General features: G+C 43.2%; 1 protein-coding gene across 1 annotated transcript in view; it reads left to right on the top strand.

Annotated features, from left to right (window-relative positions):
- itga7 (integrin, alpha 7) overlaps positions 1-16,466 on the top strand; it is a 36,905-nt gene continuing 20,439 nt past the window's right edge. The window contains exon 1 of the mRNA XM_053442924.1: positions 1-500. Coding sequence (XP_053298899.1) covers positions 283-500 — 218 coding nt within the window. The 5' untranslated portion in view covers positions 1-282. The remainder of the gene's footprint in view (positions 501-16,466) is intronic.

The raw sequence follows: 16,466 nt of genomic DNA, 5'->3' as shown, positions 1-16,466 counted from the left end.
TGTCCTCTGTCTCCCTGGGAGCAGAGAGGAGGGGGGGAGGCGCACATGCACTGGGAGAATCACACTCACACACAGACGAGCAGCAGCCACATTTTCACAGCCTGCTCTCCAGACTGACAGCAGCAACCGGAGCGGAGAGCCAGCACGGCCGAGCGAGGGAGGACTGGAAACGAGGGAGAGGGAAGGAGGGAAAGGACACTCACACAGGATTTGCCCCCTTATTTCCCCTTTGTGCTTCCTCTTGAGCTGAACTTTGCTTTGCTGAAGGACCTGCACCCGGCTATGGCAGCACCGGTGGGACGTGGGAACACCGTCTCCCTCTCATCTTGCCCCTCACATGGCTGGACTGCCCTCCTCTGGCTGCTGCTGACCCTCACAAGCCAAGTGCGGGGGTTCAACCTGGATACTACCCACACTCTGCACAAGTTGGGAGACCACGGCACCTTCTTTGGTTTCTCTCTAGCCCTCCACCAGCAGCTTACCCCTACGCCTCAGAGCTGGTGAGTGATGATCAGGCTTTGAGTGTGTGTCCATGTGTGATTTTCTGACTTTTTGTGGTTACACACTCACTTTAAATGTGTGATATTGTGTATCTGCACCTGCTCCTTCACCAACAATACAAAATGATCCCACACACATGAATTTTCCTTGTAAAAGCAGGTTTTGTTTGAGCTGTGTGGCCACTACAGTCAGCATTTCTGTGCTGCACCAATCCTGGGACCTGCTCAGTCCCTGCCACAGTCGTAACTCTGAGCGGGATGCAGGAGTTTTAGCATGTTTATGTGAGCCACGTCCAGAGAGAGAGAGAGCAGCCTCAGCTCTGAGTTAATAGATGATGATTTACAGTAAGTGGATGAGAGGAGCTCTGCTGAGTCAGCCGGAGAGGCAGTGATTTCGGTAAAAGGGAGAAAAAGGTGTGTGATCGTCCCAGAGCAGCTCAGGTGAAGATGCTGAAGATCCTCAGATGGGTCAAAGAGAGGAGACTCTAAAGTGTCCCACTGTGTGTGTGTGTTTGTGTTGGCTGACTGGTGCATGTGTGTTCGCTTGTCCATGTGACCGTCCCCTGTTCTCTGATCTGCTATTCGCCAACAGCTATTTTCATGTGTTTTTCAGTGGGACTGGAACAAGTCCTCCAGAAATTAGGAATAAGTCATAACAATAGGTTTGCTTGTAAATGTTTGGAAGTGTTTACTGCGAGCCTGAAAACAAGAGGTCAACCTTATTTAACCTCAAATATTGAGATATTTCAGACTAAGTTCTATGGAGAATTATTTTGTAATTCAAAATGCTTTCTCTCAAAAACATGCTTTTTTCACTTCAACTTCACTTGGTTATCATGCACATCCCTATAAACCCCAAAAGCTCAATATTATTAACCTTCAGAAGAGAAGACAATAAGCATCACACGTGAGGCATCAAGCCATTGCATAGGTACAGATTGTAAAAAAATATATGTATATAATTCTCACCACTGATGGAAGAAATTGTCTGATCCTTTAGCACTAAAATATAAAACATTCCATTAGAGTAACAAACAGACAAAATGGCCCTAGTGAGTATTAAACTATAGATTATCACTTAAATTGATTATCACTTAAATAAAATCACTTATTATATATAATTATGATATTTAATTTGATAAAAAATTATATTATTGTGTAAAATCTGTAACTGCACACTAACTAGTAATAGTAGTTGTAATATAAGTGTTTGAAGTACAATGTTTCCCTTTGAAATGTGGTGCTGAATAAATATAAAGTTACTTAAATTTACCCAAAATGCACAGAGGTATTTCCACCTGTCAGTAAAACAAAAGCAACACTGGTGCGTGGTATAACTCAAAGCAGAAGGGGAGTTAGTTGACTACAGGTCCCTGTTTTAGAGCTCCACATTTAACAGTCGGCTCCTCAGTTTAACCACGGCTGCAGTCACCCTGTCGCCTGGTGACCGGGGGAATGACATCAGCAGTCACACAGTCGGTCAGTGAGAGTCGTGTCACCGCTCTGAAACCTGCTGCTCATCGTCCAGCAGCATTCCTGGAACTTATTTAAAAAACTCACCAGGAGCTGTTAGTGTTGTATCACTCTCTGCTGCAGCCTCTTCCAAAGTGCAGCAGAGAAAGGGCCCACGCTGCATCAGAGGAGCTGAGAGTGCCAGGAGATGGTGCATAAATGAGTCTAACCCGATGTGCTGATGTGATGCACCTACTGGAAGAGAGTGGTGTGAATAATGCTGCTTCCAGCACGCTGTGACATCACACCTTCTGGATATGTACATGACTTGCTGTAGAAATACTGAGGTCATGGCTCATTGTGCCCCCAACCCAGAAAACATTTGACATTTGAAAAACTTTTTTCATTCCTAACATTTTATTCATTTGATTAACTGTAAATATTCCCCTTTTCCAACTTGAAAGTTGTTGCTCTGTAAAAATATGAATCTCAATCTCAATTTCTCATGATCAAGGAAAACCCCTTTTCCCTTTTCACTTTTGTGATTCAGTTAATTTCATTCAGAAATAGTCTGATTTGCCTTAAATGTACAAGTAGAATGTGCTCTCAGTCGATAGAGGAACACACGATAAGCTCTAACTTACTTTATGTTTATCTGGGAGCAGCAGTTAAGAGTTTTAAACACATACCAATAAATCACTACCTTATAAGTTGAAGTGGAAAATTAGAAAATGCTTTTAATTACATATCCAGTATCATTATAAATACATCCCTCTGGTTGCTCTGTGAATTTAAGTCCAATATTCAGCCTATTTTAGCTCTATTTTTGGTCTCCACCAGCCACTGAGGAGTATTTCTGAATCTTTAGATTCTACATGCTCCATTTCGTTCACCTGCGATAGTTGCTACCTCTGACAGTCTGTTGTTTGGTGCTGAGACATAATGAACAGTAGATTTTTAGTGCTAGTTCAGTGAAAACTGCTTCATGATGCATTTGAAAACAACATGAAAGTCTAAAGAATAGTAGGTTGACAGTTAGCTGAAAATCATTTTCTAGATTCCTCACCATAAACAAGTCCCTTTCACATTGTCATAGTACTTTTCATATTTTTAATTTTATACAAAAAAAGTTGTCGATGACTCAAATAGGTTATTTTTCATTTATTCATTTATTTTGGGCTTAAATTACCTCAAAAATGTATATAGTGAGTGAAATAAGGATTATAGATTATAAAACAACCACTTATATAGAATCAAAAATTTGCAGGCCCCTCAAACCCCCAAATCCCCGTTAAAAATAGACGGACAATTTGGAGTGCAGAATATTCGGAGTTTCTGTTGTTACGTTTTCAGATAATGTATTATTCAGGTAGTGCAACAGAGCAATTATGTTTCCTCTCTGAATAATACATTTTCCATTAAGCATTATGATAGTACCCTCTCTGTGCTATTGCAGCTCAGACCAGAGTTTAGTTTCCAAGGTGGTCCCATCATCTCTGCTCACATCTCCTCTGATATACGGTCATGAGACAATTTGCCCGAAACCTGCTGTAATCAGACGCTGTGGACTCATCCTCTCTTTGTATCTTGGAGGCTTGTGTTACTGTCGCCGGTGGCCACACTATGTCGCGTTATTGTGTCACGCCACCGGATTCGAGGGTGAAAAGGATCTATGTGCTTTGATGTGCTGTCCTGTGCTGACTCACGATTGTATCACGCAGCCTGTTATTGTTAAAGTGCTCGTACGGATCAGCTTAGTCATATGGTCGCTCCTGTAGAGTTACACACTCTTTGGGTTTGAGGCTGGTTTCTCAAGTAGGACAGTATAGTAGAGCCTCTTCAAGGGGAAGAATAATGTCATAATAATACGAGAACACTTTTTGTAATTTTGGGATATGTGCTATTTTAGAGAGGAAAGTCAGAATATTAGGGAATTCATGCTAGTTATTTCAGATTTTTCTTCAAATATGGCTTTTTTTCCTTCACTAAATCACAACTTAATTCTCATGAGACTACACATTATTCTTGTAACATTACAACTTTACTTTATTCTTGATATCTCCCTTTCTTTCCTTCAATACGACCCCTATACTCCATCATACTTAAGCCTCAGAGAAGTTAAGTTTATTTCTTCAAAGCAAAGCTACACAGCATCCGGAAACGGAAAGAGTCAACTACAAGAACAGATATGGCAGGTCTACGGAATGAGTGTCTTTGTTCAGCTTTACAGTATCTGCTCAGTACAGGATTGTAGTTGTTTCCATTCCCTCCACTTCCTTTTCAATATGGCACCAAAGACCCGGGCAAAGGTCAACCCTCATGACACAAGGATCTCACGATGATTGACGTCCAGTAAGGAGATCCCGCTCAGCGACATGTCAGGAGGAAGTCGGGGTATGCCACACACAGAGCCTTGATCTGGCAACTCAGACTCCTGCAAACGTTCTGTTTTCTCCATCTCCGTTGTTGTCGTCCCGCAGCTGAGGCCCAAAGCTGAACTCAGGGGGCTTCTTGTGCTACTGCTGATGCCAGACAGAGGCTGGGATGAGAGGGTATTTGAGTCTGAGTTATGTGGGGGTCTGCTATTTGTATTGCTGTGAGACGTGCTTCCACGAATAGTTTCATTGCCGGGTGAAGACAGGAAGCCCCCATGACCTTAATCCCTCATCTGCCAGTGTTCCTTAACACAGCTTCTGCATGTTTTTTTCTGTTCTGTCGTAAATCAGCCAGATAACGTATAACAGGAGAATACCGGTTTATATACGACCACTAATGAAAAAGGAGAATAAGTTGTGGTGGCAATGGATAAACGCTGTATATGTTCATGTTGTGCTTACATTTTCACTTCAAAGCAGATTGTCTTACCGGTGTTGTTCATTTGAACCAGACTCTGGTTTGTTTTCCTGCTTGTCACGTAGAGTTTGTGCAAATCTACTAGGGTGTGGACGAAATCAAGCAGCTGCACTCCGACCCTTTACAGTTAGTGTACAGTCAAAAACAAATGCTGGAGCGGTTTATTTGTGGAGGCAACGTGACCCAAACTCGATTTCTGCCAAGTAAAAGGCATATTCCGCAGGTTTGAGCCAAAGGGCTCCTGTAGCCAGATGGATGTTGTGTACTGGGTTCAGGAAAATCAGATTAAAAAATCTAAATTGGTTGAGAATGATTTGTTGTCTGACCTGGACCATCTAGGAAGTATTTTTCTCCTGCATCGTGGGCAGTAGCAGGTCTTAAGAGCAGCGTTAAGCCGTTTTCAGACATGTCCTGTGGGTAAAATCCACAAGTTGAAGTGTCTATGGAGTTTACCAAGAGTTTGCCTTTCACATACGCACAACACATGGTTAGGTTCTCTGCGCAGATGCGTTCACAACAGCATCAAATCCTCCACGTTATCCAGGTGAGAGGTGGAGCAGGCAGGTGCAGCAGGCAGAGGCAGGAAGTGACGTATTAACTCTGCTGCATAGATCACGTGATTTTCTTGAAAACACACAGACACATGTGTCAGCTCTTATCTCCACAAACACTCTTGACATCTTTGTCCTGAATTAGTAAACCTGATAAGTCATTAACGTTGATGGTATTTGGTAATAAACCCAAAATATTGGACAAATAACGGTATATCATAAAGATATCAAAAAAAGTTCGCCACATCAAGTTTTACTGTAACTCAAATAGTTTTCAAGATATTATACAAAAAACTTCCAACTAGATGAAAGGTCAGTCAGATTCAGCCTCTGGGCATCATCGCTGTGAGGAAATTCAAGGTAATTCATTTAATATTTGTTGAAATATTTTAGTCAGGACCGCAGTGGTCCTTAGAAGCACCCTGCTCTTCTGCCTGAAAACACAGATACTCACTATAAGCAGATAGTACGACAGGCTTTAATGTCCTGACTCAACATACCACAGCCCCATGGCAGGATGATAAAGCATGAAGCATTCTGCAGATATAAATGTGTAGGTCAATGCAGCGGCCGTGTAAATCATACTGTATCCAACATACTCTTACTGGCTGGAAAAGCTCCAGCTTTTCCATTTCCTTGTCTTTCTTTAAATTGAACTTGTGATTTAATGTAAAGGTTCTGTATGAGAGTGCATCGACAAAGGTGGGGGAAGGCAGGTCTGCTGTGATGGAGGACACAAATCATCTGTTGTTGTTTCTTTTCGCCTTGAGAGAAACCTAATGGGTTGGTTCTTGTCTCTTTCCCTTAATATTTCTTTCTGAGGCAAATTCAGACATTAAAAAAATGATTTTGTCTTTTTTGGTTCCCGCATGTTACGTGTCATTGACAGTATTGTCAGACCTCGATTTATCAATGCGTCAGTAGACCTAGAACTTGCTGCGTTGCTATCAAAGATTAGATAGAAAGTCTCAGGTTTGCAGCCAGGTTCATGTTTACTCTGGACCTGGTTTTTCTTTCTGAGCCAGAATCGTCTCACTGGTAGCAGGGCCGCAGGTAGCTGAGCCCAGACATCGAGTCTGCAGTTCGGTCTCACTGGCAGAGTGAGAATCGAGCATGGGGTTTCTGAAGCTGAACAAATCCTCTTATTGAACCAGAGGCTTGATGAACACAGCTTAAAACACAAGAGTGGTGCATGGAAGTCATGTTCAGACGACCTCTGAAAGGCTACAGAGATTGAAGGTGAAGTGAAATGCAAAAGATAAGACACACAGCAGTACTCCTATTGACACTTAAAGATAACATGTTTTTGTATTGAAGCAATAGTTTCCATTTTCTTGGAGATGGATGAAAGGACAAACTCAATATCCTCTGGACCCTACATTTTACATATGCACACATCTATAATTGTGTTTAAATGGAACACAGCATAACTTCGTCTCACATTCATATCACAAAGAAGAATTTCTGTTGATTTCCATTAAAATGGCAAGATAAAGGAACTTTTTAAGCCCCCGGCTTAACAGTTGAGAATGAACCTTCCCCTTTCCTCCTCCCTAATTCAATTCATGACTTTCTCTCTCTCTCTCTCTCTCTCTCTCTCTCTCTCTCTCTCTCTCTCTCTCTCTCTCTCTCTCTCTCTCTCTCTCTCTCTTCATCTTGTCCCACAGTAACTCTTGTTGCTAAATGTCTCAGGCCATTCAAGTGAAAGCCTCGTAAATGTAGGAACTCACCCTGTCGCAGCGCTTGAGAAATCAGAGAGAGCAAAGGGTATATAGCATGGGCTTTACAGTCTAGTATACGCACACACACACACACACACACACACACACACACACACACACACACACACACACACACACACACACACACACACACATACACACAGACACACACAGACACACACACGGTTAATGCTCTTTACTACCTCCCACTTACTCTCTGTCTATTTAGCATTCTCCCATTCCTCCACTGCCTCGGTTTGGACAAAAGCTCGATGGGGAGCAGCGCTGCCTGGCCCCGAGCTTTCAGGGATATTACTCTGCGGACCACGTGTTCCCCGGAGTGAAAGGGACAATCTGCAGAGTCAGGGGGAAACATGCAACTCAGACCTGATGGAGATGCAGAGACAAAGTTTGGCAGCGGATAGGAGAAGCTGTGAGATTCTGCATCTTCACTTCAGGGGATGAACACACGGGGTCATCTGAGAATGTCACGATGTCAGCCGGCGTCTCGCTGCGTTATCGGAGCAGCTAATCGTTATGTTTGGTGTGAATTGCTCGTGCTAGTGCCGCTTGCTTTCCCTGTTGCTTGATAAAGTAGCTGTTAATGCATTACCTTGACAAGACTATGAATATCGTATGATGTGTGTGTGTGGGGGAGGGGGAGAGGGTCAGATGGGAACGGGAGCTGCAGGGATGAATAAATCATGGCAGGCCGTCCCTTTGATTAAAGATCTGTGTGTGTGTGTGTGAGTGTGTGTGTGTGTGAGAGAGAGAGGGAGAATGTGTGCCCTCGAGTGTGTGTAAGTGTGCCCACGTGTGTGTGTTTGTGTGCATTTGAAGGCAATCGGGCTGATAAAGATGCAGGATAATCAATCAGCGGGCGGCAGCTTCAGTGGGAACTGATACTGACCTGACATCGGCGATAAAAGCCAAAAAATAAACAGGAAATTGCGAAAGATGGTGGAGGCTTTTTGTTTGATTCAAAAGCTATTTATATATATATTCCCGTTGCATCCATTAAAGATTCCTTTTTTGGCATTGTACTGTTATTGGACAGTAGAGGACAGGAAACATGGGCAGGGAGAATCTATTGTGGATGTCTGTGGTGTGCAAGAGCCCCTTTTCTAATTTCCTCCATCAGTTGTGGGCTGAATTATCTCAGATGAATGTGAGATTAAACTGAATCAGGTTTTAAGTGAATTGTGGACATGGTGTCAAATCTGTCATAGATCTCAAAGTTTAATCAAAACCTTTAGTTGGTGTCCGGGTCGTTTTGGAGCAGACAGAAATACACCATGTTTCGATAAATACATTATCTAAGTAGCTTTTTCATCTCATTGAAGTCAATACAAGTAGACATGAAGTAGACCCAGGAGAATTACCATAACTACAGGGAACATGACTGTCAACCTACAAATAATTATCCCAATATTGGTCAGGGCTGAGCTGCAGGGTTTTTATTAAGCCACATCCGTGTCAATATGACTTGAATGTTAAATCGGAAATTAGCAGACGTTCACATCAGGGTTTATTTGTGATTTGGTGAGAAATGATTCGCTGTCTCTGCTCTTTGTTCTCTCATTTACTGAGATGTGGAAACCTGAAAAGATGGATGGATGATGCACATGAACTTAGCTGAACCATGTGGTAATTGCCTATTTTTGAAGAAAGACATCAAGGACAGGAAAGACAGAGCAACTGAAAGTGTTATACGAGAACTGAGTAAGTATCTATATGCTCAAATCAATAGATGGATGAGTGGATAAGGGGGAAGGAGAAAAGGAGGAGATTAAAAGGAAACAGGGGAGGGACGGTGTCAGGGCTGTGTCATCTTCACTTTGGACCTGAGGGCCAATCATTACCTCAGCTCTGCCTGGAAACCGCCCTTCATGTATTGATCAGCCGTGGGGCAGGTGGTGAGCTCAGGGTATTTTAAAGATGCATGTGAAGTGAGGATGGAGTCACATTCCTCCTCCTAATACACAGGAAAACATGGAGGTTGTACTTTCAACCTTCCTGAAATACACTTTTGCTGTTGGTCTGATGTTGAAAGGGGCTTATCGCTAAATGTTTCAGTTTGATAAAGACCTAAGTGCCCTCTGCGATGCCCGTTGAACGGATCGTTTAAGCAGGAAGTTGAGTCACAGCCGTGGGCAGTGAACCTCAACGTCCCAAAGGGGTTTTTGCAGGGACTGGCAGCTGTTTCTGTCACTCTCTCTCTCTCTCTCTCTCTCTCTCTCTCTCTCTCTCTCTCTCCCTCTCCCTCTCTCTCTCTCTCCACATTATTTGTACATTACCAAGCCTGTTTCTCGTCTCCTCTGAAGGGGGGAGAGAGTTGAGATGTTACGAACGAGATGATTCAGAGCTCGGTCACCTCATTCTCAGCTGCTGTTTTCTCCTCAGCACGACTGAAAGCAGGAGCTGGGGTCAGGTGTGAGAGCAGGGATTCTCTGGAACGGGTTCTTTAGCTCAGTTTTATGGGAGCGATTGTCACAGTGGATGTTGTTGGACAGGCTGCAGACAGCGTGTCGATCCATAGCTTACACAGTTGCTGCACAGCCTTCTGTTGTCTGGTGTGTATCCGCACATGGGCATATTTGTGTGTGTCCATATAAATTCTGGTTATTTGCACACTCTGCGCTTCTGTTAATGTCTGCATGCTTGCACATGCTGCGTGTGTGAGTGTGTAAGTGATTGTGTGTGTGTGTGTGTGTGTGTGTGTGTGTATGTGTGTGCGTGTGTTTGTGTGTGCAGGTCAGAGGTCACGATCTTGCCTCAGGGCAACAACAGAAGGCCTAAAGAGCCCCTGGCCCCCATGCTGATCCTGTAGAGCCACTGTGTAAAGAGCCGCAGCCTCACACTGCTCTGAGATGGACAGATGTTAAAGGGTGTGAGCAGGCGGATTAGAAGGCAACGACTGAGATGGTTTGGAAACGAAATATTGGAAATATTTGGGGTGTGACTGGTTCATCGTTTCACAAACTTTTAAATGGTTTAAATACCCACGCCTGGAAAATTCCAAGGAAGGGTTTGCTTTTGAAGAAGTTTGTTTCTGCTGTTTAAATTGCTCTTGAAAAGGATCTTCTGCATAAATTGAGAGTGAAAAAACAAGTTTGAGTCCTTTACACAGCGCCTGGATGTGTTTTCCACTTTTTTCTTTCTTTTAGATTTTTTTAAACATGCGTGAAATATCCTAAGCTACTCCCAGGCAAGTATTGAAATCCGGACTATTTTCTGGAGGGGCTGTTTGGCATTGGACGATGCCAGCGGGGTCTCACCACAACAGCCAGAGACAAACCAGTTCCTTTCTCAGCATATTTTTAGTTTGTCAAAGATAAGCTCACAAACACTTAACATAAGCTTGCCAGCTATTTTAGCCTGCTCCTAGCTTTGCAGCTCATCTCTCATGAAGTCTCTCCTCCTTTTGAATCCAGGGAGAGTTGATTGGCCAACTAGTCTGAGCTGTGCCAATCTCCAACTATTTGAGTCAGTTGCTTCAGACATTTTCCTGAACGTTTCCTGCCCCAAAGATAAATGTCCTGAAAAATGTCTGCGTGAACCCATGGGAGAATACAGCAGGGAAACGCATTCTTCATATATGAAAGGCAAACTCTGGAAAACGTCTAGAAAATTGTTTCTGGGCATTTTCTGGAAGATGGAAAGGGTGTTCACTGGATATCCTTCTGCAGATGCTTGTGAGTTTTGTTCGACTGTGGATGTAAGTTTGTTTTCAGGCTCATGTTAGTGAACTTCTGAGCGACAATGAAGTGATGTTTTAGCAGCACAAAAGTTGGGGAGTTGTGTCAGTGCTTGAGGAGTATGTGATCCTACAATGTAACACATAAAAACAGCCCACACGGTTTTTAACAAGCTGCAAGTGAAAGTGTATGGGGGCGCCAGACTGAAGATTACTGGACTTAATCATGTTATAAGGTTGTCAGTCATTCATTTAAATGAGATGAGCCCGCGCACACATTTTATTTCTCGTCTACTTCTGAGATATTTACAGAGTTCATGCTGGTCTGATGTTCTTCTTAAATTCTATCACATTGTTATACACTCTTTCTGTCACTTTTGCTGAGGCTGTTTATGCTGGGATGTGACTCCTATAAGAGTGGGGGGGGGGGGGGGGGGGGGAGTGAATGAAGATGGAATTGAGTATGTGTGTGTGTGTGTAGGGGTTTGGGCGAGGGGGAGGGGCAGACAGGATTGTGGAAAGAGTGTGTTGGGGTCACTGCACACACCCCTGAATGAAAAAACACATGAGCATGAGTGCAGTGTAATGAGGCCGCTGTGTGTTGTGTTGTGTTTGAATGAGGATGATGACCGAGGATGTGGTTATAAAACACTGTCAAACATGGTTTTGACAGAGTACACTGCTATTGCTTCAGTGATGGCATTCATTCATCCGTCCATTATCAGCTGTCCTTTAACTGTGGCACGGGGCTGGACGCAGTCTCAGCTGACATTGTGTGAGAGGTGAGGTAAACCCCGGACAGGTCACCAGTCCTATTACAGGACTGACAAATAAAGACAAACCAGCATTCAAACTCACATTCACACCTACAAGCAATATGGATTCCCTAATAAATCTAACCTGCATGTTCTGACCGTGAGAAGAAAATAGAGACTAACACACGGGCACATGGAGAAAGTCCTCCTGTCACTTGTGTGGGTCCAGAACCCCCCCACCTCAAACAATAGATAGTATGTGAGATTGCTTTATTTGCTTGCTTTCATATATCCTGTGCAACGTCCATAATTGAAGACTGAGGATCTTTGTGGATCTACTGGCTATTGGTTGTTATCTGCCTAGCTACTTCAGTCACATGTGATTATTTGCATTTACCCATATATGTGTTTATGTTTATTGACTATGAAAATGCATTTATACATTCAGTATCGTCACAATTCGTCCTTGACCATCTCCGGAGTTGGTTTGGCCGATAGCATTACAACTTGTTCTTGTGTCTTTGGTGCATTTACGCTGGTACTTTCAGATGGTCGTATAGAAAAGTTCATAGTGAAGGAAATGATCCATTCATCTCTGTGATTGATGATGAAGGGATGGATTGCCATGAAATCATACATGCATGTTCCCAAGAGGATACATCCTATATTCCATTGTTCCAAGTGGCTACGTTTTCCACTCGTGATATAATCAAGTTAAACATTAAATGTGTCCAGTAAAGGGATTTCAAACCATAGACCTGGAATATTAACATGTATTAACATTGGCGTTCCAACAGGCTAAACTCAAATGAAGAGCATAGTGAATGCTGATGTTAGAATTTTGCTCAAAGCACAACTGCACCGCCAGAATTGCTGCAGACTCTGTTTTAATCAGTTCATCAGATTTGTAAGGCCCCAGGTGCCTTATCTACACACACACACACACACACACGCACACAGACACACACACACACACACACACAAACGCTTCAGCCATGCTGGTGCCTGTGGTGTCTGGGTCCATGTGGGTATTTCACTAGTCTCCATCACCTTCACACTCAACCCCCTGATATCCTTATATCTCCTCTAGGCTCAGTGTGCAGCAGCAGCAACAACATACCTGTAACCACTCAAATTACACAGACACAGCCCCCCCCCCCCCACACACAGATACACAAACACACACACACACACACACAAACACACACACACACACACACACACACACACACAGACATACAAGCACTTGTGTAAGTCCATGTCAAATGTGGGTTTGCTGAAAGATGAGCTTGGCAGTGGAAATCGTGATCATACTATCTGACTCAGTAGTGAACAATGAAGTGAACTCAGCAGTGGGTAAAGGGCAAATACATGAAAGCGTTACTCAGCCATGACTTTCAATCCTGCCTCCTGCAAGTTCTGACCACCGTCCTTTATCTGATCACTTGTTCTTGTTGTTGTGAGCGTGTCTGACTTGGACAATCTCCTGCTGCATTCTTCATATGTGAGAAGCAAGGTTTGGAGAAAGTAGATTTGGACAAGTGGGTTTATCTTCTTGAGTGTGACATCTTAGGAATGTCTTTACAAATGGCTTCAGATTGGCAGACCCTTTCACTTTCACACACTTGTAATCAAGAGTGACAGATTTTGGTGTTGAGGTTCAAAGGTCACCATGACCTCAGGTCTGTCCCATTCTTGTTAACACGATATTTCAGGAACAGTTGGAGCTAAATTTCGTTGCACGTTGGCCTGAACCAAGCATCTTCAAAACGTTTTTCTTCTTTCTACAAAATTATGCTTTTCATTCTATTGGAGATTAAGTGGAGTAAACAGACTTAAATATTTTCAATGCAAGCATACAAAACTACAGCATGTACAGCAAGTAATGCTTTATAGGGTTTGGACCAAAAAGACTTAATGACATTAGCACACATCTGTCTTTCCCTATGTTAAGTCCCTCACCTGATATGCCCTGGTGTGCACTAACCCTAACCCTAACCCTAACCCTAACCCTAACCATCCATGTTCTCATCTACCATCACTTAAATGTGATGCCAACAAGGATAAATCTTTAGCCTATCTTAGCATTTATCATTTTTTATTTGACAGTAAGATGTTTTCTCGCTGAAGAATCACCTCCATCTCTTGGAGTCGTACAGATGACCACAGATAAAGCTTTGCTGCTCAGACATGTTATAAACCATCCCAGTTTTTAAATCCAAATAGTGGTGGTGAAACAGCTTAGCAGACCCCCCACCCTCACACCCCGACACCTGCCTGTGTATCTACATGTGGGGGGTAAAGAGAGAGGTATCATCGTAACGTCTAAACATAAACCAGAGGCCCCTGGAATGCTGAGCTGATCTAATCAGCTTTTTTTAGTGATACGTTCTTCCTCTTAACCAGATCCCTTTTTATTTAATATGTTTACAGTGGATCAACACTGTTTTGGATGGATTTTTCACGTGGACCACCGGTGATGTTTAGTGGTCATTATTTCTCATGAGATGTCTCTGCTTTGGGTCACTGTTGTGGGTTGTCATTCAGTAAGGATAGGGAAATCACTCCTGATGCATGACTGCAGCTCAGCAGAGGCAGGAAAGGCCGGAGTAGAAGAGAAAAGAGCTGTGTCGCAGTCTGGTTGGTATCACAGTTGATTTGTGTATCTGTTAAAGCAAGATTTACTGCTGTTGTTGGATTGTAAATTAGCACAATAATGTAACTTAGAACACTAGAGTCCATCCTTACTTTCCCATCACCCTCAACATGTCAAGGTTCCCATGGTTGCTTCTCCTTGTGATTAGTGGCCCCAGTGTTAATGCTCAATGTCCCACAATGGTTGTGGATGGGAGTTACTGTCAAAAGTTGGCAGGAAGAAAAGTGGATGGTTTTGTGGAACGTCATAATATTTAGCTATGCTAACAGTAGGATTAGAGCTAGCATGAGCCCAATTGAGAAGCACTTGGGGCATCACTCCATGACTAACACTGTGTTCGAATTCACTCACTACATAGTGCGTACTCCGTTTTGTAGTGGTGTCCACATTTTCTATACCCTATATAGTGCACAAGTTTTTTCCCCACAATGCATCATAAAAAGTAGTGTATAACTGATGGTCACTAACTGAGCAAAATATAGCATCAAGCATTGTGCTCATGGTGGAGAGACAAGAGGAGCGAGAGCATTAGGAGTTTATTTCTACATTTAAAGATGACTAAAGATTAAAATTTACTGTGGGATTTTCCAGTTGTCAACGTTTAGGTTGTTGCACGTCCTAATCCTTCCTCACCCGATGAGCTCTCTTTAGGCCCTCTATAGTTATCTCTATATAGTGAAGTAGGGAATAGGGAATGAGTGGGTGGCTTTGGACACAGCATAAGGCCCCATTCAGACAGACATTTGCTCTTCATTAAAACACTGCCAAAGGCTGGGTTGGTGGGTGTGTTGTTTCATGTACCAGTGAGGCAGTGAAGTGCAGTTGTGGGAATGAGCCTGAATGTATGAGACGGGCCAATAGCGTCTTGCCAGGTGACATCACGCTGTGTTGCAGCAATTAGACTGAATCAACTCTCTCTGCCACACGAACGGGAGTTTCTACTCTCCACTGTCGCCGTTCGTGTTCACATTGTCTGAACTGTTGGGTTTAGTGACTTAACATAATATAGGTTTCGATTTGATGCTTTACAGATGAATTGTACCGATAGATTTACCAAGAGATGCTACTTCCAGATGAAAACATAAAAAGATGACGACAGCATCTTACACTTGTGCAGTTATGAACAAGGATTTTGAAACCTCATTATGCCCTCGCCAATATGGTAGTTGTAAATAGTATTGTGTCTTCACCTGTTGCCTGTGTATCATATGTGATCCACTTACTGAAACCCAAAATAGAGTGGAACCGATATTAAAATGAGTTATATCAAACACCCAACCAGCACAAGAGTGTAGAGGAGTGTCTGTTATGGCTGCCCCTCTGACAACACTCAGACGTCCACCTCTCTGTTTTCCTGCCTGGGTCAGTGCAGTGCTATCAACTTGCAACTCTGTATTTATAGGCAAAAACACTTCACAGCCCCAGAGAGCTCTAATTTAAGTGTGTACATAACACGGTAGAAATGATGGGAGGGAACTTTTAATACAGGCAGTGCAGATAGTTGTGGCTACGACGTGGAGCTGAGCTTTTTCCTGGCCAACGTCATTGTTTTAATTAAATCCAAGCTGTATTATAACTGCTGCTGTAGCACCAAACCCAGGATTGGTCTCTGTTATTGTATATGTTTGAATCCTCTCTTTCTCCCTCTTTTCCTTCCTTCCATCTTTACATTCTGTGCTCTGTCTGCTCTCGCTCACTTACCCCATGTCTCGCTTCCATGCATAGGGTAGTCTGTGCCACGGCTGACGGTGTTGGGTGGAATGTGGCTCAACGCTCAGTTTTTAAATAGCATCCTAGTCTGAATCAGCCGGTCCTAATAAGGCAGAGGGCAGTGACACTGGCCCCAGAATATCAGCAACCACCTCACTGGGCATAAAACTTTTCCTTGCCTTGATAGTAAGATACAGAAGCTAGAGACTCCACAGAGCTGCTTTGAATCAATTCTGGGTCAAGATAACAGGACAGTTCGTCTGTTGGCGCCGTCAGCAGGATTTCAGTTTGAGCTGCAGCAGTGTTTATACTTTGGAGCAACCGTTGCTTCAGTAAGTTTAGGATATCATTGGGTGAAAATTGCCCAAAGTCACATGTGAATCAACCATGGGTTGTAACTTCCTCTGTAGATGGGGTAACAAGGTGCCCTCACTTTGCAGAATTCAGTTGTTGTCCAATGCATTGTGGTTGTGTCTGGGTATTTTGATCACTACAGTCCCAATTGGAGAAGGTCAATAAACAAATTGCTATTTGATGTCTCTGATTATGAACTGGCACTCACACCAATAAT

Source organism: Pleuronectes platessa, chromosome 2 (genome assembly GCF_947347685.1).
Source record: "Pleuronectes platessa chromosome 2, fPlePla1.1, whole genome shotgun sequence".
In the NCBI taxonomy this organism is placed as follows: domain Eukaryota; kingdom Metazoa; phylum Chordata; class Actinopteri; order Pleuronectiformes; family Pleuronectidae; genus Pleuronectes; species Pleuronectes platessa.
This window is presented reverse-complemented; position numbering and strand designations above follow the sequence as displayed.